This window comes from Tamandua tetradactyla, chromosome 5, assembly GCF_023851605.1.
Source record: "Tamandua tetradactyla isolate mTamTet1 chromosome 5, mTamTet1.pri, whole genome shotgun sequence".
Classification (NCBI taxonomy): Eukaryota; Metazoa; Chordata; class Mammalia; order Pilosa; family Myrmecophagidae; genus Tamandua; species Tamandua tetradactyla.
Window position 1 is genome coordinate 20,552,020 of NC_135331.1, and position 25,954 is coordinate 20,577,973.

At 42.3% G+C, this 25,954-nt stretch overlaps 2 protein-coding genes and 2 non-coding genes across 8 annotated transcripts in view; 1 reads left to right on the forward strand and 3 right to left on the reverse strand.

Annotated features, from left to right (window-relative positions):
* The window catches only part of PXN (paxillin), a 43,607-nt gene extending 43,346 nt beyond the window's left edge, over nucleotides 1-261 (reverse strand). The window contains exon 1 of the mRNA XM_077159998.1: nucleotides 137-261. Coding sequence (XP_077016113.1) covers nucleotides 137-149 — 13 coding nt within the window. The 5' untranslated portion in view covers nucleotides 150-261. The remainder of the gene's footprint in view (nucleotides 1-136) is intronic.
* Nucleotides 1-25,954, forward strand: part of SIRT4 (sirtuin 4) — a 43,848-nt gene that overhangs the window by 11,942 nt on the left and 5,952 nt on the right. For 2 of the 5 annotated variants that reach the window (XM_077160004.1, XM_077160002.1), the window contains exons 1-2: nucleotides 16,129-16,312; nucleotides 18,452-18,910. The exons of 1 other annotated variant lie outside the window; for it this stretch is intronic. The gene's annotated coding sequence lies outside the window, so the exon portion shown is untranslated. Of the gene's footprint in view, nucleotides 1-16,127; nucleotides 16,313-18,451; nucleotides 18,911-25,954 lie in introns of those variants that run through there. 2 more of the 5 variants (XM_077160003.1, XM_077160005.1) reach the window with 2 other exon arrangements.
* On the reverse strand, nucleotides 15,749-15,889 carry LOC143685225 (U4 spliceosomal RNA). Its single transcript, XR_013176475.1, has one exon. It is a non-coding gene; the product is annotated as a U4 spliceosomal RNA (small nuclear RNA).
* On the reverse strand, nucleotides 16,544-16,684 carry LOC143685226 (U4 spliceosomal RNA). The gene has a single exon (XR_013176476.1). It is a non-coding gene; the product is annotated as a U4 spliceosomal RNA (small nuclear RNA).

A 25,954-nucleotide genomic window follows, 5' to 3' on the forward strand; every position in this document is an offset into this window, starting at 1 on the left:
GGATCCCGGCCCGGAAGAAACCCTGCGCTAGAGACACGAGCCGGGGCCGCGGGGGGTGGGATCTCGCTCGCGCCCGCCAGGCCCGGGGCCGCGCGCGCCCCTCGCCGCCTCCTCCCTCGGCCTCCCGCTCACTCACCCAGGTCGTCCATGGCGGGGCCGCGGTGGCCGGGAGCCGGCTCGGCGTCGCGCTCCTGCCTGTCCCGGGGCTGCTCCTCTCCGCCCCGCAACTTTTCCGCCGCGAGCCTCGGCTCGGACCGGAACGCGCCGCCGCCGCCGCCGCGCGCCCCGCCCCCGGCCCCCTCCCCCGTGTGCGCGCGCCCCACCCCCGCCGCCACCCCCGCGAGCAAGTTGGCCCCGCCCCCGCGAGCACGCTGGCCCCGCCCCCGCCCCGGCCCGCGAGCGCGCGCCCAGGCAGGAGGTGGGCGAGGCTGGGCGTGGCGGCGGCGCCCCCTAGCGACCCAGCGGGCTGTTCTGAGGCGCCCGGCCCGCGGGTCGCTGAGTCTTTCCGCGGATCTCAAAGTCACACACCTGACCCTCCGGCTGACATATCTTGATATCTCACAGCCTGACTTGTCTCTGTCCATCCATCGGTCACCCTGCCATCAGATATTTATCCACAGGAGAATCAGATTTGTCCTCCTGCCTGTCTGTCCATCTCTCAATTTAGGGCGTAAAACGGTACCAGCAAGGCCGGGTAGCCCTTGGAGGACCTTTTCCAGGGTCGGGCTCCGGAGAAATGAAAGTGCAGCTCGCAGAGCAGCCTCTGAGGCTCAGATCCAAGACTTTTGAGGTTCTTTACCCCTCTGTCTGCATGTCCACCGTCTGAGAAGGAGCCTTCCCAAAACGCCGCATGGGGCAGAAGGTACCCCACCTTGGACATTAAAGGGAAATCTACCTGGACGACATATCCAATGCAGGGCACAGTTTCCTCAATCACCCCACCGCCACCCCAGACCCCAGCGGGAGCTGCTCCCAGGCTCTCAGAAATTGGGTAATGATAGCTACCATTCATCGAGTGGCTGATTAGACAGATGCTAGATAGCTATTATCCAAATTAATTCTAAGAAGTAGTTATTATCCCATTATCAGCCTTTCCCCACTCTTTGGTGTGCGTGATGTTAGTTTGTCAATTTTACATAAAAATGCTGTGCAAGCACAGCTTCGAACTCCCCTTCCCATGAGAATCCAACTCCTAAATCCCTGTCTGCTGAGGCCCTCCAGGAAGCAGAGGCTGAGACAGAGTTGGATGTTACATCTGTGAAGGATAGAGGGGAAGAAGCAGGATTGGGCAAGGAGAACTTCAGGTCTGACCAAGACCAGCCAACCCAATGGGGAGCTCGGGAACACAGACCAACGGTTTTAAGAAGACCACTTTTGGACAGGAGTGATCAAGCCTAATGCTCCCCACCTGATCAGTCTTTGGCTGGGGACTGCCCAATAGGAGTATGGGCTAGCCTCAAAGATGTTGCATCTGGAGGTTGTCCACCAACTGCACCCTCCCAGCTAGATGGCAAGTTCTTTCGGGAAGGGATATGCAAGTGACAACTCCCTACCCCCCTGGTGGCCCTACCCCATGAGAAGTTAGGAGCCAGCACCACTCCCCAGCTAGGCAGTCACTCGATTGCGTATTCTTCCAACACCGTTCAGGCGTTTCTGTTTTCAGGCACTTCTCATGGCCACAATGTACATTTAGTTGATGGGTTATTTGATAGATGTCTTTCTCCCAATCAGACTGGAAAGGAGGTAACTGAAGAATAATATGGTGAGATCATCCATTCATTCACTCAATGACATATTTTATGGCTCAGGACCATGAGCTGTGCTGGGGATACAAGGGTGAAAAAGACAGACACAGGGCCTGCATTCTTCGAGTTTACAGTTCAAAGGGGCTGATGAAAGACCAAACGGACCACCCTGAAGGATGAAGAGCCTCACACTAGTCTCAGCTGCCTGGAACAGCATGTGCTAAGGGCGGTACATGAGGTGGAGAACACTGGAAGAACTAGAAGATTGCAGCGTGGAAAATGAGGCAAGGAGTGACAACATTGGAGATAAGGGGTCAGCAGGGAGGCACCTACTTTGCAGCAGCTATTGGGCTAAAGCTGGAGGAAGCAGAAAGAAGAATCCCCATACACTGGACCTGCGTTAGGCTCAGGAGTTGCTGGGATGAACAATATGCTAAAACTGTAGCAGGGAGAGAGGGTGATATTAAAATGGAGATGTTCCCGGAGCCTGCCCATGCAAAAAATAATAATAAATAAAATAAAATGGAGATGTAAGGTCACATTTCCCCTTGAGGGCTGAGTTCTCTTTAGAACAACACTAAAAATAATTATAATGGCTACTATTGATATAATGAGGCGGGCTCTAGGCTAAGCACTTTCTATGGTCTCTTTTTTGTTGTTGTGGCAGTAATTAATGCTGACCACAAGCTTACAAAATGGCCGCTGGATCCCCCTTAATAGCTAGAAAAACTGAGTCAGAGAGATTGAGTTCCTCAAGGTCACACAGCTGATAAGTGAGGAAACTGGGATTTGAACCTGGAAAGCCTTGTGTGAACACCTAATACTCCTTAAACCAGTACCAGGGACACACTTGCCCACATCTCCAGAGGTCTTTTCTTTTTCAAAGCAGTGTTGCCTGGAGGGGAAACCAAGGCACTAATTGAGCAGGTGATTTTTTCCCTAGAGGCAAAACCAATAACTGAGGCTTCTAAGCTCAGCACTGGGGACCTTTGACATCCAAGCTCCTACATGGGATTTTCATCCTGCAAACAGTCCCTGAGGCTTATTTCCTTTCTCTCTGCCTCCTCCTCCTCCTGCCAGACTCCCACCTCCAGTGACAAGATGCGGTTTTCCCATTCTTCCTAAAAATTAACTCATGTTGACAAGGCAGACAGCCCTGCCAAAGCTGATTTCAGCATCCCCAAGGTGAAGTGACTTCAGCATCCCCGGGGTCACCCCAGGGCTGAGGCATCCGAATGCCCATCTTTTCACACGTGCTGTTCCTTCTGGATTGCTCTGGATGCAACTTCCTGTTCCAGCTCATGTGTCTGCTCTGTAGCGTTGGGTTCAGGTTTAAGAACACAGGCCCTTGGGCTGATTCCATCCAGGTTCAAATCCAAGTTGTGCTCTTTGCTAGGGGTTGATCTGGGGGCAATTTTCTCCGCTCTAGAGTGAGATGAATAATCACTACCTCTTAGAGTCATCAGAGGATTAGACCAGATATTATATATCGTGTACTTAGAATGGTCCTTGTCACCCAGCAAGCACTCTCAAACTCAGTGCTGCCCAATAGCGTTAGAATGCAAGTCACGCAGGTAATCTAGAATGTTCGAGTTGTCTTATGGGGAGGGGGGAGTAAAAAGAAACAGGTGAAATTAATTTTAATAACATTTTTATCTAATCCAACGTTATGGTTTCCACATGAAACCCATATAAAGCTATCAGTGAGACATTTCAAATTCTCTTCTTGGGTGCAGTCTTCAAAATTTAGTGTGTATTTTATACCTGCGACACATCTCAGTTCTGCGGGCCACGTTAGCCACACGTGGTTGCTTGCTACCACATCAGACAGCGCAGCTTTAAATTTGAACTGTCATCGTTACTGTTGGGGATTTCATCCTAAAAGCCATTTTCTCAGAGAACCATTCCGTTGTTATTAAGATCTTTTTGTTTTTGTTTCAGTACACTGCAAGCACTCACCATAATACATGCACTCGTTGGTTGTGTCTATCTCCTACTAGATGCTAAACTTCAGGAAAGCCGGGACCTTGTCTGTCTTGTTCACTGCTTTGGGCACTGCACACAGTAGGCGCTCAATAGAATATGTTTGTGTGACCAACAGTTCTTGAGCACCTCCTCAGTGACTTCGGTTTAGCACAGCACTAATTGACACTGGGAATAGAGAGCAAGTTGCGGGGGGGGGGGGGGGGGGCTACAGATTTAGAAGAATAAATTCCAGGGTTTACAAGGTAGATGTAGAAATTTTCCTTACGAAAGCATACTTGCCCATTGTAGGAAAAAACAGGTAAGCTAAGAAAACACAATTGAAATGATCCATAATCCACCCCCCCCAAAAAAAGTGAATGATCAGTTGGATATTTTTCTAGATCATTCCGCATATATGTTATTTTCGTTTCCTTGTTGCTTAAGCAAATACCAGGCAATGAGTTGGTTTAAACAATGGGAATTTCTTGGCTCATGGTTTTGAGGCTAGAAGTCCAAGTCGAGGCATCATCAAGGCGACGCTTTCTTCGGGAAGGCTGTGGCGCTCTGGAGCCAGCTGTAGGCAATCTGATTCTTGGTTTTTTTGTCACATGGCAATCAAGGCACATAGTGGCCTCTCCTGGCTTCTCTTTTCTGGATTCCATTGATTTTCAACTTCTGGCTGCTCCTTCCGTGTGGCTTTCCCTCCCTCTCTTTCCGTGGCCTTCCCTATGAGGCCTTCAGTAATAGGATTAAACTGGGCCCTACCTTAACTTAACCTTGTCAAAAAGTTGTATGTACAAGAGCTCACTCCCACAAGAATGAATTAAGTTTAAGAATATATTTTTCTGGGGTGCATAGCTCCAGACCACCCCATATATGTACATATGCATGTGTATATATAATGTTTAAATATGTTTTTTATATTTATACACACTGCTTTAAAATCTACTCTTTTCACTTAACACTATTTCATGAACATCTTTTCATCGCGTTCAATATTCTTCTAAAATACCATTTCCTTGGGTGAAAGGGTGTTTCGTCACGTGGCTGTACCAGTATTAACCTTGCCAGCCCTCTGGTTAAATCTAGTTATTCCCAAGTTTTCACTGTAATTAGCAATTCTGAGAAGAACATGCTGGTAGTGAAATCTTGGAGCACATCCTTAATTATTTCCTTAAAGATCAATTCCTAGAAGTGGAAATGCTGTGTCAAAGGATAAAGGCATCGTTAACCCTCTTGCTATAACAGCCGTATCTAGAAAAACATCTACTAAGTATTTCATGGACGCTGAAATATCACTGCACAGTGCTGTAGGGTGATCCCAAACCGAATCCCCCCAAACAGGGTACAGGTGCCACTAGTGGAATGTGAGAATTGTAAGTGGTACACAAAGGTTTCTGACCTTAATGGTACGTATTTACATCTGCTAAAAAAAAAAAAACATCTAAGTAGCACATCAAATTTGTGATAGCACCAATATTATTGTTTGGGCTGAGGCTGGAAAAAAAAAGTGAGTCCATTTAAATAAAAATATATAGTAAGTAATAGCACAGTGGGTTTTCATAAAACAGCTTGTCCAAGCAAATGAATGGTGTTTGAGGCACTTACCTGGGCCATTCCCCAAGAGGTTGGAGCCACAAGGAATGCCTGCAGCCATCAGAAGCTGGTTCTGACGGGCAAAGGGCAGACTCTTCCCCTAGAGCCTGGGAATGCAGGGTGGCCCTGCCAACACCTTGATTTCCAACTTCTGGCCTCCAGAACTGAGAGAATACATTTCTGTTGTTTTAAGCCATCAAGTTTGTGGTAGTTCGTTATGGCTGCCATAGGGAACTACTATGGTCACTAACCGCAGTGCTGTTTTGAAGAGCAAAGGCCTGGAAACAACCCAAATATCCATCAATAGGGGACTGGCTAAATAAATTACATACAGTCCTTTGATGGGAAACTGTGTAGCCACAGAAAAGATGGAGGAGTATCATTATTACTGACATGAAACACTCTCCAAAATCTATTCTTAAGGGGGAAAAAAGGGGGGGGGGACTGTGTGTAACATAGGCAGCATTTGTGTAAAAGGAGTGGAAACTAGAGTTATTTGGTTTTGGTTTTCGTGCTCCTGCACGCTGGAATATCTCTGGAAGAATGCATGGACAGCAGTGCCACCTGTCAGGCAGGAGTCAGAGGTGGGGGGACGGGGGGGACTGGGAGATGGGAGTGGGGAGATTTCACTTTTGAATCTTTTGAATGTTCAACCACATATACGACTTTACCTATTCCTAAAATGAAATCATATTTTAAAAGTAAAAATGAAACGACACCGCATTTAAAAGAATCACATGATAGACACTAACTTGAGGTTAATCAGCCATTTAAATGTGCATCACATGAGACTTCAAAAATGTTTCCTGGAAAAGAGCTGGCTAATCCTGGCCTGACTTTTGGAGGATGGAAGGCTGTGGGAAGGGCATTCTGGAAGGAAGGTCTGGTATGCAGAAAGGCATGTAGGCAGGAACAGACATGCTGAGGGCCCCAGCACAGGGGCAGGGAGACCAACAGTTCACAGCCTCCCCTGGTTTATCTCAAAGAAGAGCCAGGTGGCTCAGAGGGTGGGTCTTAGCAGACACTTCTGCCTTCTGGGGCAAACCTCCAATGTTCAGGAATCCCCAGACAAGCCAGAGTGCAAATCCCAGTAAAAAGAGAGTGAGGCTCTGTTACTTAATAGCTGTGTGACTTGGGGCAAGTACCTTAACCACTCTAAGCCTCAGTCACCTTACTTGCAAATTCTGGAGAATAAAACATAATCCTTCTGTGCTTGTTAGGTGGAGTCAACGACAATAAAAAGTCATGAAAGGGGCTAAGGATACTAAATACTCATGGAACTGTAGCTATAATTATCCTCAAAGCATGCAGGAGGGACTTGAGGACTGGGAGAGAAAAGGAAGCCTTCCCTGACCACTCTCCAGGCTTGCCCAGTTGTTCCACAAACTTACCAAAGCAATTAGCTCCATACCAGGTATCAGTGGAAATGCTTTTCCTATGATACCTGTGGCAATGGGTCTCATCCTCAGCAGCCCATCAGAATCACCTGCAGAGCTTTAAAAAAAAAGTTATTTTTGCCCAGATTCATCCCTCAGGAATTCTGATTTAATTGGTCTGGAATGTAGTGTGAAGGTCACGATTTTTAAGAGCTCTGTGGGCAATTCTATTGCTCAGCCAGGGCTGAGAACCAATGTCCTTTGAGATAGATATGATCACGATACTCCTCTTAGAGTCAGGGAAATGGAGGCACAGAGAGGTTAGGCAAGTGGCCCAAGGTCACACAGCTTGTGTACAGCAGAGAGCAAGGATTTAAACCCAGGAAATCTGGCTTCAAAGCTTTGTAGGAAAAAAAAATAAAATCAATTGGCCTCAGTTAATTCCCCCAGTGAGGGAGAGGTCATGGAGCTAGCTGCGAGCACAGCTCTGTTTTGAGACAGACAGTGAGGGCCCCTCAGGCATGGGATATTTTTAACCCAGAGAAGCTGGAGATTCTTTCAGACATCCTGCAGTGCCTTGAACACTGAGCAGATTGTTTGCCGGGTCCGGGGGCCCATTTCCCTGCAGAGACATCCCTCAGAGTCCAGCTTTTCCGTCTACTGTGTTCAGGCTGGCTCTGCAAACAGGGTGGGAGGGGCAGGGTGGGTTCCAGTGGGGGCTGCTGTTTCTCAGGATATTTCCACACATGGAGGAGGGGAAACAGGGCTGTTCTAGACTGCCAAAGCTGCCGAAATGCAACACACCTGAGATGGATTGGCTTTTTTTTTTAACTTTTTTATTAATTAAAAAAAATTAACAAACAAAACATTTAGATATTATTCCATTCTACATATACAATCAGTAATTCTTAATATCATCACATAGTTGCCTATTCATCATTTCTTAGTACATTTGCATCGATTTAGAAAAAGAAATAAAAATAGAGAAAAAAAAGACTATACATACCATACCCCTTACCCCTCGCTTTCATTTACCACTAGCATTTCAAACTAATTTATTTTAACATTTGTTCCCCTGTTATTTATTTTTATTCCATATGTTCTACTCTTCCGTTGATATAGTAGCTAAAAGGAGCATCAGACACAAGGTTTTCACATTCACAGAGTCTCATTGTGAAAGCTATACCACTGTTCAATCATCATCAAGAAACATGGCTACTGGAACACAGCACCACACCTTCAAGCAGTTCCCTCCAGCCTCTCCACCACACCCTGAACAACAAGGTGACATCTACTTAATGTGTAAGAATAACCCCCAGCACAACTTCTCGACTCTGTTTGGAATCTCTCAGCCATTGGGTGGATTGGCTTTTAATAAAAGGGATTTAGTTAAAAATGTACAGTTCTTTGAAGAAAGGCAGTTAACTTTCATCTGAGGTTTCCTCTTACACGGGAAGGTATAAGGTGATCCCTCTGTGGCCTTCTCTCCAGGCTTCTGGGTTCCAGCAGCTCTCCCCAGGGTGGTTCCTTTCTGCATCTCCAAAGGCCTGGGATGAGCTGCGAGTGCTAAGATGAAGTATGCTGAGCTGCTTGGGCTGTGCTGCGTTGAGCTCTCTCATTTAAGCACCAGCTAATTAAATCAAACACCACTCATTGCAGCAGGCACGCCCCTAGCTGACCTCAGATGCAATCAGTGACAGATGAGCGTCACAGGCCAATGGCTCCTGGCCACAGCAACAGAACTAGGCACCTTCACCTGGCCAAACTGACACCTGAACCTAACTCCCACAGGGGGTGGGCTTTTGGATGCACCTAGACAGACACAGCCTCATTCCGAGACAAGGATTACGTCTCCCAAACCTTGCCCCTTGTCCCTGTTCTGCCTGGAAACGCATTGGAGGACAAGCAAGTATTGGGAAGTGGATTGCCCAACCCTGGTCTCCGAAGAATGGGTACAAATTCACCCTCCTCTCTTCCCCTCCCTAGCCCATGAGAGCTCTGTGAAAGCTGCAGAGCCCTTTCAAATGATCACATTAAGCACTCTTCAGACACTCCCCAACATGGCTCTGTGGGCGAGTACTTCGAGTACTTCTGTACAATAGCCTTAGGGAGGCAATGTGGGAGCACCCTTCAAAACGCAAAATGTGTACGGCCTTTAAGCTAGCAAACCCACCAGTAGAAACTTCCCCTAGAAATGCCCCCCATACGTAGGCAAACATGAGCATTCAAGGATCTTTATTGTAGCACTGCTTATAATAAGGAAAAACTGAAAAAAACACAAACCTCCATCAGCAGGGGACTGGGTAAACAGGTTGGCATCCACTGTGCTGCTGGTGAAGAGAAAGGGAGCTATGTGCCGACTTGGAAAATACGCCCATTTAGCAGAAAGAAAAAAATGAGGCTGTAGAAACATATGTAGAGGATAATCCAGTTTTTGGAAATAATTATGAGGTTTATATCACACTCATCTCCTAGAGGTGGGGATAGGATTACAACCAGAGTCTCCGACTGTCACTGCTTCATATGCATTGAGTTCGAATTGTAAATACAAGCATGTGGTGCTTTTGTAATCAGAAAAAAAGTCAAGATTGCGAAACAGAAAAGAATAATTCATAAAAATCACAAGGATCAGTGGTTGCCAGGGAGGCGGGAGTGGGGTTGGGTGGTGGATGTTTTCGACAAAGGGTCCACACGGAGGGATTTTTAAGGTGACAGAACTGTTCTGTTTGGGACTAGGATGGCAGACAGAAGACTATGCATTTGTCAAAACCCATAAAACTGATTTTTATGGCACCTTTGTCTATTGAATACTTTGCAACCGCTCAAAAGAATCAGGTAATTTCTGTGTGCAGATAAATTAAGAGGGCCCGTGATTTTAACGAGGGAAAGCACGTGTTCCAGAAGTGTATGTAATTTGATGCCACATTTCATATAAAATAACCACAATGCTGTGTGTGTGCAGGTTTCTATGCGCACAGGAAAAGAGCTGGGTGTTTCCCATTGCTACCTACAGTCAAACCTGGGATGTGGGATTAGTTTGAGGGCAAAGGGCTAGGAAGGGACTTGGATGATTTATTTGCAGACTTCCATAAATTTTGAATTGTCTACAATGAGATTATATGACTTTTCTTCTTGAGGTTGTTTAAACAAATATAAACCACTTAAAACGGTACAGAAAATAATGAGATACCACTGAAATTCCACAGAGGTGAACTTTTTGATGTTTGCTTTAGATTTCTCTCTCTTTCTTTTAAATAATAAGATATTACAGATAAAGTTAAAGGTCCACTTCTCCCCATCCCTTCTCTCTTTTTCTCTCTCCAGAGGGGTAATTGCTATTCTGAAGCTGGTGTGTATTTTTAACTTTTTACTACATGTGTATGTATCCATTGTCTGTCTGTCTATCTATATATCTATACATTATTGACAGTATTACTTTGTGCATTTTAAACTTTTATAAATAGTACAATTTTTTGTAATTTATCCATATCGATATATATAAATAACATTTTCATTCATTTTAACTGCTGCATGAATTGTACAAGTAACAGATTGTTCCCACTTTTGTACCATTACAAATGACGCCACAGTAAACATTGTGAAAGCATAATTTTTAACACTAAAAACATAACTCATACAGATGTACAGTGTGTGTATCAAGGATACATGAAGATAAATACAGTTAGCTCATTAATGAGGAAACTAGCATGATGGCAAAGTGGGCTCAAAAGAGGATTTAAGAAAAAAATATATATAAAGAAAATAATGCTCCAGTAAGATTGCAGAGTTAGAAACAAAACTGGTTAACGTCCTGTAGGGCAGTAAAATCATTCCCTTTGAGGCTTTCTTTTCCCCTAGACAGAAATAATCTGCATTTCTCCCAGACAAAAATGACTCACAATAAAAGCTCTCTCTTACACAATATAAGCTCTCTTACAGAGAGAGTCTGCATCCTGATCAATAGAGCATGGTAAGTCAAACTTTCCCCAAGGGCATCAATAACTGTTTTTTTGAAAATGCTGTTTTCCCTCAAGGAGTGGTCTCTGTTTCAGCATCACCAGGGGAATTTGTTAGAAATGCAGAATCTCAGGCCCTGCTCCAGACCTACCAAGTCCAAATCTCTGGGAGTATGGACCAGCAATCATGCTTTAATAAATTCCCCAGGTGAGTCTTATGCAACAACAAAGTTTGAGAAACACTATTCCAGTATGACTCTAAAAAAGGCATGCAGGACTCCTTTTGCCTTATTTCCAGGTTTTGGATAATTTTTCTTACAGCATCCTTGTATGTGTCTTTTTGGTACACAAGTGTGAGGTTCTCCAAATGCTGGGTCACAGACAGAGCCGAGATTAAGGTGAGGCAAGTGAGACCCTTGCCGTGTCGGATGCAAGGTTTAAAGAGGTGCCCAGAAAACTTAGTAATCAAGATAAAGAATATTTTCATGTAATATTTTAAAAAATCATATTTAGTGTGAAAAAAATCCACCATGAGCAAAATATCAAAATTTTAAAGAAAAGATCTGACCTGCACTTACATCTGTCTCATTTTGCATGAGAGGATTACATGCCTTGATCACTGAGTTTTGGGTGCCCCCTTATATTTGACCTCACTCATCCTGCCTTAGTCCTCGCCCTGATCAAAGCACACATAGGATATGTCACTGCCAAATTCCTCTCCAAAGGCTTTTGCAAACTTATTCCTCCATACAAAACCTGTAAGAGTTCCTATTCCCCTATTTCATTACTTAAAAGTGTGTGTGTGTGTGTGTGTGTGTGTATATATATATATATATATATATAAATTTATTTGCATTACTTTTTTTTGTATGCTCTATGGTTGCAGTCACATCTCATTCTTTTTCCATGTGAGTGTCCATTTTTATAGCACCGCTTGCTGAAATTTTGTTTGTTTGGGAAGTGCATGGGCCGGGAATTGAACCTGGTTCTGTCACATGACAGGTGACTATTTGTATTACCTTTCTTTTTTTTTTTTGCATGGGCAGGCACGGGAATCAAACCTAGGTCTCCAGCATGGCAGGCGAGAACTCTGCCTGCTGAGCCATGGTAGCCCGCCCTGTGTTACTTTTATAATGAAAAAATATACAGAGAGAAAAGGTCCTATTTACAAATAAGTTCACAAGACCAGAGTTAGGACTTGGATGCATCTCTGTAGGGAATTCGTAACAGGAATTCACAGCTCCTTGAGACTTCAGCTTCTGGGGAGCAATTGCCTGGTCTTCCTGGTTCCTGTAACCAATTTGGGGTCTCCGGGGATGCCCATTCCAGACATTGTCACTGACCCCCCACTTTACCTCTGCTTGCTCTGACACATTGGTTTGTCAGGGGGGACCCTTCTTGACTTCCTGGGCCCTCCCTGAACACAGATTGGCCCCAGGAAAGCTCTCCTGGATTCCAGAAAACAAGCGACATTAATTTATCTTCCTCAGCCATGATAGCTCGATGCCTGATTAGGAAGTGGTATAGGGAGTGGCTGTGGAAAGCTCAGTGCTTTAAGTAGCAAATGGTTCCTACGTTAAAAGGACACAAATTACTCATGACAGAGGGGGAAAAATGCACCTTTACAGTGGAGCATGAGAGAAGTTACTGCCTTGACTACGTGCTCAAAAGGCATCATGAACAGTGGATGGCACTGTTCAAAGTTCACATCACCACCTGTGAACTTCTCTTGCCAAAAAAAATTTAATCTGAATCCAATAAGCCTCAACATCTAGCTCCCAGTTTGAAGGAAACACAGGGAACAGAGGAACAAGTTAAACAACACTCGGGGATACAGTGGGACAGATCCAGAATGCAGGACATTCCACTGGATGATCGGTCTAAACACTTCAAAAAATCACTGTCATGAAGGAAAGAAAAAAGGCAGGGGACTTATCTAGTGGTAAAAGGAAAAAAACTACAGGTGGAACATTAAATGGTAAAGCGACTCTGAAAAATGATTTGGCAGTTTCCAACAAAACTAAGCATGCACTTACTATTCCACCCAGCAACCACACTCTTGGGCATTTATCCCAGAGAATTAAAAGTTACGCTCAGCTTCCTTCCTCTTCCCATAAGTGGGCCGGAGGTGATCTCGGAAAATAGTTTACTATTCATTTGACCCAGAAGACCCCACAAAATCACGCAACATAAGAAATACAGATCTTCCTGTTCACTTTAAGAACACTCAAGAAACTGCTGAGGGCATTGAGGGATTGAGAAAACCTTCTTAACCAAAAGGGGGAAGGGAGAAATTAGACAAAACAAAGTGTCAGTGGCTGAGAGATTTCAGAGTCAAGAGATTATTCTGGAGGTTATTCTTATGCCTTATATAGATAACCCCTTCTTAGTTTATGGTGCATTAGAGTGGCTAGAGGGAAGTACCTGAAAATGTAGAGCTGTGTTTCAGTAACCTTGTTTCTTGACGATGATTCTATAATGATAAAGCTTTTACTATATGACTATGTGATTGTGAAAACCTTGTGTCTGATGCTCCTTTTATCCAGGGTATGGACAGATGAATAAAAAACATGGATAAAAAATAAACAAATAATAGGGGGAACAAAGGTTAAAATAAATTAGGTAGATGGAAATACTAGTACTCAATGAAAGGGAAGAGTAAGGGGTACGGTATTATAAGTTGTTTCTTTTTTCTTTCTTCTTTATCTGGAGTGATGCAAATGTTAAAAAAAAAAATGATCCTGGTGATAAATACACAACTATGCGATGATATTGTCAACCATTGATTGTACACCATGTATGGAATATTTGTATGTTAAGAATGTTTGTATATTTGTATGCTTTTTATCAATAAAAATATTTTCAAAAAAAGAAACTGCAGGGTAGGCCATGGTGGCTCAGTGGCAGAGTTCTCGTCAGCCATGCCGGAGACCGGGGTTCGATTCCCAATGCCTGCCCATGCAAAAAAAAAAATGAAATTGCGGAGGCTATTTAGCGTATGCATTACTTGAAAAGCCATCAAATATCTAAAAGATGTCACTTTACAGAAGCAAATCTTAAGGATTTGGACATAAATTCTTGAACACTGAGCAAATTTCAGGTGAACAACCCCACCCCCCACCCCCTGCCCAAGATGTGCTGCTGTACTAGAGAGTTCATGGTCAGATAAACCCTCCATGAGCTCCCCCTGCCACAACTGAGATGATCTTTACTGAAAAAAGAACATTTTTCCCCCAAACCAAAAGAGGAGGTTACATGGAAGAAAAAGATATCCCAAAAGAAACTGAAGAATCAAAAACTCATGGCTCGGGAATAAATTCAGCATAAAATAAATGCAAATAGAAGTAAAAAAAAATGTATGCTCACTCAAAATCTTGTACACAAATGTTTACAGCTCCTTTATTTGTGATAACAAAATAGCGGAAATAACCCAAATGTCCCTCAATGGGTAAATGATCAGACAAACACTGGTACATCCATGCAATGGAATACTACTAAGCAATAAAAAAGAATGAACTATTATTAATACATGCAGTAGCTTGGATGGACTTCAAGGGAATTATACTTAGTGATAAAAGTCAATCTCAAAAATTCACATATGGGCGGGCCACAGTGGCTCAGCAGGCAAAGTTCTTGCCTGCCATGCCGGAGACCCAGGTTTGATTCCTGGTGCCTGCCCATGCATAAAAAAAAAAGTCACATACTACATGGTTTTATTTCTATAAGACTCTGGAAATGCAAACTAATCTGATTGAAAACAGATCAGTGATTGTGAAGAAGAGGGAGGAGAGGGGGAAGGAGGGATGACAAAGGGACCCTGGGAAATTTTAGGGTGATGGGTACCTGCACTTTCTGGATTGTGGTGATGCTTTCATGTTGATGGTATACATGGCAAAATTCATCATCATATGGTACAATGCAAATATGTGCAATTTGTTGTATGTCGATTAGACCCCAATAAAGCTGCTTTGAAACAAATGAGTGGGGAAAAGTTTCTAGGAGGATTGGACAAAATGCACATTAAGCACTTTGCTGGTGAATGGCACCCAGTAAACACTTAATGGACGCTGTTGGAACTCTGGATGGCCAAACATCAAGTCACCTCTCTATCACATCTATTTTCATCAGAGTGCTGAAATAGTCTGTAATTATGTCACTTGTTTGTTCTTTGTCTCCAGACTGAGCTCCCTGAAGCAGGTCCTGGGGCATTTTAGGTAACCACTGGGCTGTTTTCCCAATGCAGGTTTGAACTTATAGGTACTCCATCCTTCTGCTACAGGGCCTGTGATCGTGGTCTAAGCAGGTCCAAGTGTTCTGCCAAACCCAGGGACAGGGCTCCTGAGGGCCTCTATGTGCCTGTTGGCTTGCAATTTGACAGTATATGGGTCAATGGATCAGACAGGACAGAGGCTGCTGTAGTAGTAGAACAGCACGCCACTATGAGTAAGGACACCTGGGTCTGATTCCAGCTTTGCCTTAGACTCCACAATGAAACCTGAGCAAGTTACCTGTGCCCTCCTGATGGTAAAAGGGAGAATTTCCATGAGACGGCTTCAGAAATTCCATTTCTGTAAATCTCTGGGTGGGTGTCCCTGCTTCAGTGGGAAATGGAGGTGAACCTAGCCATTCGCTAGTTGTGGGCATTTAACTGTTACGTACCTGAGCCTCACCACTATGTGCAAACCATGGAGTACACGTAATAAAAATAGTTATGACAACTATTACTTCACGAATTTCGGCTCCCTGCAGTGGAGGCCTCCTGGCTATACGTTCCAAGCCTGACACAAAAATGGAGCTCCTGGAGAAAGAAAGAAGATATATTCCATTTCACGAACATTTAAGAGTAAACACACATACACAAAGTCTTATGACAGTCTCAAGAAAACCTTTCAAACAAAAGACCCAAACTTTTCTTGAAACCACAACAAGAATAAAAAAGCTTAGACATTGGTCAATAACTACAGTTATACAGTGACAATTTTTTTTTAAAGAGAAGAGCATCTACCACGTAATAAGCTTTCTTGAAACAACAAAACGACACGAACAACTGCTCAAGAAAACAAGAACCTGCAACGCGAAGTACTCTTTTCTTTAAGACAAAACTGCTCAGTCTCCGTAGAGACTGTCAAAAATTGCCAGTGCCGACTATATTTCAAGTCGTCACGGCGGGGTATTGGGAAAAGTTTTCAATTAGCAATAATCGCGCCTCGGATAAACCTCATTGGCTACGATACTGCCACTGCGCAAAGCTAACTCGTACCGCCCTCGCCCCGCTCCCCCATGGATGACAACAGCTATTACATTGACGGTAACAAACTATCAATGTATCCGGGAATATAACCCATTCCTATTCGAACAATTACATTATATGACCATCTACGTAGAATTGCTTCTCCATATTGGTTCATCTCGTGTCGAACATTTAGATTTCGGTTACTGGAGAACAGTCGCTTGGGATGCTGGGGACTCTTATGCAAAAATACGCCTGACGTCATACAGTAGATCAAGAAGAACTGAGATTCTACCAGCGAGCCGCGAGATAGCGAGTGAGCCGAAAACACGAACGGAAATGAATGGCTTCGTAAAGGGCAATCAGCAAGCAACAGAGACGTTCTCAAATAGGGAATATCGCAAACTATAAGGTTACAAAAGCAATGTAACGTAAGGACTGCGTGTAAGTAAAAAAAAAAAAAAAAAAAAAAAAAAAAAAAAAAAAAAGCGCGAGGGAGTCAAGAGAATCCAGACTCAATAAAGACTTATCCAGTAGTTCGTAAAAGTAGAAAGCCGTGGCGAAACCTCGCTTTTTGAAACAAAAGCTACTTACCAAGCACTCGACCTTCGAAACGGAAATTTAGTGACGCACCGCAGCCTACAATTCTTTTCTTCAAAACTTTTGAATGTTCAGTCTCCGTAGAGACTGTCAAAAATTGCCAGCGCCGACTATATTTCAAGTCGTCACGGCGGGGTATTGGGAAAAGTTTTCAATTAACAATAATCGCGCCTCGGATAAACCTCATTGGCTACGATACTGCCACTGCGCAAAGCTAAATTAACGCAACGTTCAGCTCATTATCCCCAAAAAGCAAGGTTCCTATTGCAAAAAAGGTGATTTTTAGTCTCATAAAATACTTTCAATTATTGTTTGGTTTGAAGATAGCAACAATATAAAGATATAATGTAAATACAGAGGATATATCTGAAGATGCAGTAGCTTGGTTCACATAACCAGGTTTTCTGGAACGTGAAGCAAAGCATTATGGGATGGAACATGCTAATAGACTCAACAAGACAGAGCATTCGAGGAAAAGTTCAGAAATGGGTTTACCGTCAGCCCAAACGTTTGCTTGGTTCCGGATCCACGGTTTAACTCCAGAAATTTTTCTGTGGTCATCTTAATTCACAGAAAGGACGGCTGAAAGAAAGAGGCTCTATTTCCATAGAACATTTATAGCATTGAAGTTTGAGTTAACTTTTCACTCTGGTTGTTTTGTTTTGTCAGGTGGAAAGCTGTTAGAAACCTGTATCTGGACTTGTTTCCTGAACCCTATTCTCCAAAATACCTCTGGTTCTTTCCAATCATTATTAGGCAAATATTGGTTTCTGAAAAAGTGACTTTTTTCCCATTTTGTTATAAAAAATTTCAACCACAAAAAGTTCAAAGGTTGCTTGTGAACATTTATGTACTCATCATCTAGATGAGAAAATGACATTTTTTTAAGGTCTGTATGAGACTGATGGGTAGCTATTTGTTTGTTGTCACCGCAATAACTACGAGAGTAGGAAAAATGGCAGAAAAAAAAAAGAAGAAAAGCCAGCAATCTGGTTAATTTCGATATTTCATTTTGATCTAATAAGGATTTAGTTATTCATTCCAGGTGAAACAAAAAGGCTAGAGCTTTATTCCTGCAGGGTTATTAAAAGAACTGCCAGCTCTTGAGAATGCCTTGATTGGATGGATCATTACACCCAATTGTGCATTTCACCAGCTGTTTTCAGTGACTTCATACTCCATGGATGACTCTCCAACAGAATAAGAAAATTTGAAAAAGCTGACTTCTCTGGAACATGAGATCCCTCGAGGGCCCAAAAGCACAAAAGTCCTGCAATCCTAGCCAGTCTCTTAGTGATTCTACTTGGAGAACTGAAAAAAAAAATAACGATTTATAATAAAATGTTGGGGCGGGGGGATTGTCACAGCCTTAGTATTGTCATGGGTCTTTAATCAAATACCATCACATTTTTTTTTCTTTATTAGGTTTCCAGTCTATATTTTGGCCCTTTCTCTCAGCCAGTGTAGTTAGATTAACTAAGGCCCAAGAGGCTAATGACCCATGCTGTTAAGAGATATTCCTCTAAACTTCTAATTTGTGTTTCTTTATCAATTTACCTCTGTGTGTTAAAGAAGAGTAGGAATCAAACTCGCCTCCAACTTCCACGTTACCCCTCTGGGCTTCAGTTCATGTGCAGAATTGGGGCGGAGGGGGTGCTTTCCTCCTTAGGTGGTCTCCATGGTCACCGCCCTGTGATACTTAAAAATTGACGGCTGTCTTCTTTTGACAAATGTTATACAGAAGTGATTCTCGTTGGCTACATATAAGAAACACCTGGGAGGTTTGCAAAACGACTTAATGCCCGAGCAGTTAAAATTGAATCTCTGGGAGTGAAACCTAGACATTATCTTGGTAAATTTGTCGCTTCAAAAGCACAAGATGATAAATAAAAGTGGAGAAGCCAAATGGGTAAACCCATTAGTCCATGTACATTATATTTGGCTTTAATTGCTCTGATAAAATGTTAATAATCCATTTTTCAGATATTTGTGAATGTATTTCTTCCCAACCCATTGCAAGATATTTTACCAATAGAACAGGGAACTTTGATTCTGCCACGGCGACTGGACGGGATCATAAACGCTGAAGTTGAGGATGAGTCCAATCTAGATCGATTGTTAAAGTTTCTTAAGAGAGAATCGATTCCTAAATTAAAGCTGTCTGGGTTTGCTATTTTGGACTCGGAACACTGTTATCGAGGCTCTCATCTCTTCTCTCTCAAAGAGAGGACTCTTTAGACGTGAGATCGGTACATCGAGAACCAGGCTTCAAAACCTCTGGCCCCGGCCCGCCGGCAGGGGGCACTACGGGGAAGCCCAGAGGATTGTGGGACTTGTAGTTTTTCCTGCATCATTTCGTCTTCATGAACTACACTTCCCAAAATGCAAATGTAGCCGGATAGCCTTACAGTTCGGTGTGAAGTGTCCCTTAAACTGGGAAAGGTAAGTGTGTTCTTTGCGGCTTCCTGGCTTCTAGAAGCCACGGATTTCAATACTCTTCATTGCCCTCTGGTGCAAACTCGGAAGAGAGCAGCTGCTCCAATGCAGCATGTTTTCAGTGGAGTTTCCCTAGCCCTTTGTCGCAGGAAGCTGGACGGTGTATTTGTTTAGCTTTTGCTGTGGAATGTCAAGGAGAAAGCGGGGTCCTGAACTCAAATCTGGAAAGTCTAGCATAAAATAACGTTTACCTGTGGGGTGCGTAGCACAGAGAAGTCCTGCCTTATATCAAATAATATGTCAAAGCCCTGTTTTTACTGCTAGAAAAGCTGACCTGCAGGCGATTGTGCCTTGTCTGGTCTCACTACTTTGTGTCCAAGTATCATGTTTGCAAGTGAGGGTAAATGAAAACAGTATGGGCAAATGGAAGAATAAAAGGTGTGCTTGTGCTTAATTACATTAATAAAATCCAGAGCCTGAAAGGCTGAGCAGCAATTTATTCATCAGATCCTGGTGTAGAACTCAAATGTGTTTCTCTTAGTTTATGGAGTAGTAAAATAATTCTAATTTAGGTTTATGGAACACATTGATCCCCAAGGGATCGTATTAGTTGAAAAGGTAAATTCATTCTTCTTACGGAGTCATCTTTAGATATAGTCATAGACAGAATCATAATGCACTCACTGTTAAGGGACTTAACAGATACTGGGGTAAGCCATTAACTTTTTGAAGTTTATAAGGAATTCAGTTCTGACCATCTCATATGCTATTGGGAGAGACAGACTCGGTTTTAGGTTATGCTAGACTCCTGCTTTACAAATTGCACCTCTCTTCCTTTTTTTTTTTAATTTTTTAAATTAATTTTTAAAAATTTTAAATATGACAACAAAGAAACACAAACATTCTTCACATTTGATCATTCCGTTCTACATATATAATCAGTAATTCATAATATCATCACATAGTTGCATATTCATCATGATCATTTCTTAGAACATTTGCATCAATTCAGAAAAGAAAAAGACAACAGAAAAAAATTCATACATACCATACCCCTTACCCCACCTCTTCACCGATCACCAGCATTTCAAATCTACTAAATTTATTTTAACATTTGCTCCCCCTATTATTTATTTATTTTTAATCCATATGTTTTGCTTGTCCATCGATAAGGTAGACAAAAGGAGCATCAGACACAAGTCTCTCACAGCCACATAGTCACACTGCGACAGCCATATCATCATACAATTATCTTCAAGAAACATGGCCACCAGAGCACAGCTCCACATTTTCAGGCAGTTCCGTCCAGTCTCTCCATTACACCTTAACAGGTGATATTTATTTAATGCATAAGAAAAACCTCCAGGATAACCTCTCGACTCTGTTTGGAATCTCTCAGCCATTGACACTTTGTTTTGTCTCATTTCTCTCTTCTCCCTTTTGGTCGAGAAGATTTTCTCAATCCCTCGATGCTGAGTTCAAGCTCATTCTAGGATTTCTGTTCCATGTTGCCAGGAAAGTCCACACCCTTGGGAGTCATGTCCCACGTAGACGGGGGAGGGTGGTGAGTTTGCTTGTTGTGTTGGCTGGAGAGAGAGGCTACATCTGAGCAACAAAAGAGGTTCTCTTGGGGGTGACTGTTAGGCCTAATTTTAAGTAGAGTTAGCCTATCCTTTGCAGGATTAAGTTTCATATGAACAAACCCCAAGATTGGAGGCTCGGCCTATTGCTTTGGCTGTCCCCACTGCTTGTGAGAATATCAAGAATTCTCCACTTGGAGAAGTTGAATTTCCCCTTCTCCTCCTTTTTTAAAAACCAGAATATATTTCCTTCTAATACAGAAAGCCTGGGCTAGCCATTGTCGGTTAGTTTCTGTCTAATGCCTGGGGCAGAGTAGAGCCGTGGCTGTAGGAAAAGACAAGATTCACTTAGTGAAATGAAAACTTATTCCAGTGTATGGACAAATTTTTATTTGTGAAAGGTTTTAGAGATTCTTGACCAAAAAAAGAATCCTTAAAACGATAAGTTTGATTTAAAAAACAAAAAAAAGATAAGGTTAATTTCTACCTCTGTTAGAATTAAATAAAATGAAGTGCATAGCAAACATAAAAGGTATTTAACAAATGAGAATTATTTGGGGGAAAAAAAAGATAAAGAACACTACTTGTTTCAAGTTGGACTTCTTAGGGTCCATAAAAATGTGCTGGAACCAGTTTGTATTAAAAGGTCTAATCCTTAAATATTCAGGAATTTTGCTATCTGCTTGTTAAACTATTAATAGCCTGAAATCTGCCGTGATAGAAGCATTTCTTTTTTCTTTTTATTTTGGAAGAGGGGTAGGGAGGGGAGTCAGTCTGTTTTCTCAGATCTGTAAGCCCTGGAGACCCAGTGTTCAACCCATCCTTGAGTTATCACATCCTAAACCAGTTTACACCTTTCTAAATTTTACAAAAGATTGATTTGGATTACAAAGTAAAAGTATAAAGACACACAGGCATGTGTCCATGAGAGAGGAAGGGGGCTGTACCTTTCCAGCAGAAGATATTCTTGTTCATTTGGTGTTCACCCTTCAAGGTACTGTGGTCACTGATTAATTCATTATTAGTAAGTTGTTCAGAGAGTATAGAATCTGCCACAGGAAAATAGTATGCTCTGGATGGATGTCTTCTTAGATTATGTGAAAACCTGTATTCCTCTCCAATACAGGTTTCTAGTCCCTAGATCTTTTCTTCTGCAAAACTGAATTGTAATGATCATGATGATGAATATGCAACTATGTAATGATATTGTGAATTACTGATTATATACGTAGAACAGAATGATCATAAGTTAAGCATGTTTGAGTTTGTTATATATTTTTTAAAAATTTAAAAATTAATTTAAAATTTTTTCTGTAAATCAAAATTAAGATTTCAGGACTGCTGAAGCTATGATAAACTGTCTAGTGATATGATGTGGAAACATTTAACTAAAATATATTAATAGAAAATATTGCATGAATTATAGTTACAAAATAAAATACAAATGAATTAAAAAAAAACAAAAACCCTGAATTGTATGCATTTCCAATAAATTCCTATTCCCCAGCTGTTTCAGTATCATGATATTGATACTTATCAACCTTATAAAACTTTTCAATATACAAATTTGCTAATTATTCGATACCTTTTGGGTTGGCAGTTTCCAGGTATAATTTGAAGAGGGATTGAAATCTTATCAGTACCTGCTTCTAGATCCCATGAAGGATGGACTAATTTTGGGAAAGAAGGAGGTCGCCAAGTTTGTCTTTGCAATTTCTTGCTAGAGACACTGTCTCTTTCTAATGTGGACACTCTCTCTTCTTTTCTTTACCGTATTTATCTCTGGCCATTAGTTTTGGGTTTGTCTGTATTTTTAAGGTCTTAGCTTTAGCTTACCTCTCTACTGTTGACAGTTATGTGCCTTTGCTGACTTTTGTCTAAATCTCAGCCAACATAAGGGAGTACATTGTTAACTTCGCCTGCCCTTGTTCACTTGATGCATTTAATTTCAAATACATTTTCTCCACATATTATGTGATTGTCAATATGGTCCATGTTCTAAATTGCTAGCTGCCGGAATGCAATATACCAGAAACCAAATGGCTTTTAAAAAGGGGAATTTAATAGGTTGCTAGTTTACAGTTCTAAGACTGAGGAAATGTCCCAGTTAAAACAAGTCTATAGAAATGTCCAATCTAAGGCATCCAGGGAAAGATACCTTGATTCAAGAAGGCCAACGATGTTCAACGTTTCTCTCTCAGCTGGAAGGGCACATGACGACGTGCGTTCATGTGGCTCTACCAAAAATGGGACTCTCTCCAGAAGGTTTCCTCTTTTAAAGGATTCCAGTAAGCAACTCCACCTTCAATGGGTGAAGACACACCTCCATGGAAATCATCTAATCAAAAGCTACCACCCACAATTGGGTGGGTCATATCTTCATAGAAACAATCAAAATGCTCCCACCCAGCAATATTGAATGAGGATTAAAGGGCGTGGCTTTTCTGGGGTCCATCACAGATTTAAACCAGCACAGTCCACATATTGAAGTTTTTTCTACTCTTAAGATGAAACATTCCACATATTTTAGCTTCCCTTAAAATGTCTCCATTCTTTTTTTTTTTTTTTTTACATTTTCTAGTCATGTGTCTTAAGTTGATAAAATATTCAGAGGGTTTAAGCGTTTTCCTTATCTCATGGTTTTTTGCATTTTTGCACTCCCATCATCTGGGGTACACCAGGCATCTTCAATCCAAACATTCCTCGAAGGAATTACTTTTTAAAAACTTTTATTTTGCTGATAGAATAATTATAATGAACCCCATCCATGAACCATCACCTAGCTTCAACAATTACCGATTCTTGGCTAATCTTGTTTCCTCCGTCCCCCGAACTCACTCCCCGATGGGGATTGAATCACGTCACCTACAAAAGGCATGTTCAGGTCCCACCCGCTGTGGGATGAACCCATTTGCAAATATGACCTTTGAAGATGTTTATTAGTTAAGATGTGTCCAAACCAAATAAAGGTGGGCCTTAATCCAGTATGGCTGAAGGCCTTATTAGCAAAGGAAATTGGACCCACAGAAGCCACAAGGAGCAGCCAGAAGCTGAATGTCAACAGAACCCAGAAGAGAAAGCAGCAGATGCTGCCAGGTGATGGAAAAGTCAAAGAAACCCAAAGCTTACTGGTCAGCCAGAAGATACCGACCCCACAAGGAAGAGAGCCTTCTTAGCTTCTGAAACCATGAGCCAATAAATTCCTATTGTTAAGCCAACTCATCGCATGGCATTTATTTTAGCAGCTAGAAACTTAAACATGTAGTGTGAACTCATTTCAGTTTATCTTGTTTGGAGTACATTGAACATCTTGGATGTGTATATTCACGTCTTTTGTTAAATTTGGGAAGTTTTCAGGCATTCTTTCTTCGAACATTCTCTCTGCCCTTTTCTTTCTTCTCATTCTGTGTCCCACAATGTGTATACTGATTGTGCCTTTGATGGTGTCCCACGGGTTCCTCAGGCTCTGTTCACATTTCCTCATTCTATCCTCTTTCTACTGAGGCTGGATGATTTCAATAGTCTTATCTTCAAGTTCATGGATTCTTTCTTCAGCCAGCTCCAATCTGCCCTTGAACTTCTTTAGGGAATTTTTAATTTCTGTTACTGTGGCCTTTAGCTCTGTTTGTTTTCTTTTCATAATTTCCGCCTTTTACTGATATTCCCTTTGTGTTCATTTATTGTTCTGTGTCTATATTTTCCCTTAGCAATTTGAGCATATTTCAGACCTTTTCTTTCTTTCTTTCTTTCTTTTTTTGTCTGCAACATCCCAGGTCTGATTCTCTTCCTTGATGGTTTCAAATGCTTTAATCATCTTTGCCTGGGCCATCATTTCCTGTTTCTTTATGTGTTTTGTGATCTTTTGTTGAAATCCAGACATTTTAATATTATCGTTGGAATTTAGTCTCTGAGGTATCTGTTCCTTGAGCTTGTGTCCAACTAGTGTTATGACAGAGCTTTCCTTGAATGCCAGGAGCTAATAAAAAAAAAAAAAAAGGAAAAGAAAAACAGAAAGCACTTTTCTTTGCAGAGTGACCTGTGCAAGTACGGTCTTTCAGAGTTTGCTACAACGAGTTTAGAGAGTAGCTTAGGCCAAGATATAGGGGCTGCCCTGATCCTTTCTGCTTATGTGTCTTGCCTTGGGCATGCACATTTGGCCCTAGGAATTCCCCCCGTTTACGCAGATACAAATGTCCCCTCTTCTCTAGGAAGCAGTTTCCTCATTGCCCCGTGTACTGTACTGTATGTTCTACAGCCAGAAGTCCCTTGCTCCAGGCACTCACTTAACTGCTCTCCCATTGCATTCTGTAGGAGAGCTCGGTGAGCAGCCTTCTACAGGAAGGCCAGGTTCTGGGAGGGTGAGTCCCTCAGGCGACCACCAGACAGATGGGACCATGCTCCCTGAATTTGCAGGAGAGTTACTCTGCTCCCTCTGGAACCAGAGCAGGACCTGTGTTGGGAGCACGGTGGCTCCTGGCCAAGCCGGTGAGGGCATGCAGGAAGAGCCAGCCGGGGTACCACTAGATCCTACTCCTTTCACGGGCCTTTTTCTTGATTCGGTGGGTGCTCACCCTGTTACTCATCCTTTGTTTTCTGGAGCTTTGAGAAAGATGTCAGTGTAAGTCCTTCTCGGCTGTTCACAGCTTCTGTGGGAGGACAGAACTCGGAAGTTTCTCACTCTACTGTCTTTTTTAACTTGTTTTATTGTGTAACTATATACAAAGCAAAGAAAGAAAAAGCACTAATTTTCAAAGTGCTGTTCAACAGGTAGTTTACAGGACAGATCCCAGAGTTTGTCAGGGGGTACAACACCATCATAGCAGATTTTTCCTTATAGCTGCTCCAGAACAGTGGAGGCTCGAAGGAATAAATATTTTTTTATCGCAATCGTCTTTTTTGCGTGTGAGAAATAACATATATACAAAAAAGCAATAAATTTCAAAACACAGCACCACAATTAGTTGTAGAGCATATTTCAAAGTTTGGTACAGGTTTTTACTTCTAGCTACTCTAAGATACTGGCAGCTAAAAGAAATATTAATATAATGATTTCAGCAATCATACTCATTTGTTAAACCCTACCTTCTCTGCATAACTCCACCATCACCTTTGATCTTTCTCCTACTCTTTAGAGGTATTTGGGCTATGCCCATTCTAACTTTTTCATGTTGGAAGGGGCTGTCAGTAATATGGGATAGGGAGATGGAACTAGCTGATGTTCTGGAGAGGCTGAGCCCTCTAGGTTTCAGGACTTATCTGGTCCCGGGACCCATCTGGAGATTGTAGGTTTCTGGAAAGTTACGCTAGTGCATGGAACCTTTGTAGAATCTTATCTACTGCCCTAGGTGTTCTTTAGGATTGGCTGGAATGGTTTTGGTTAGGGTTTGGCAAGTTATGATAGGTAGCAGTGTCTAACTGAAGCTCGCATAAAAGTGACCTCCAGAGTAGCGTCTCAACTCTATTTGAACTC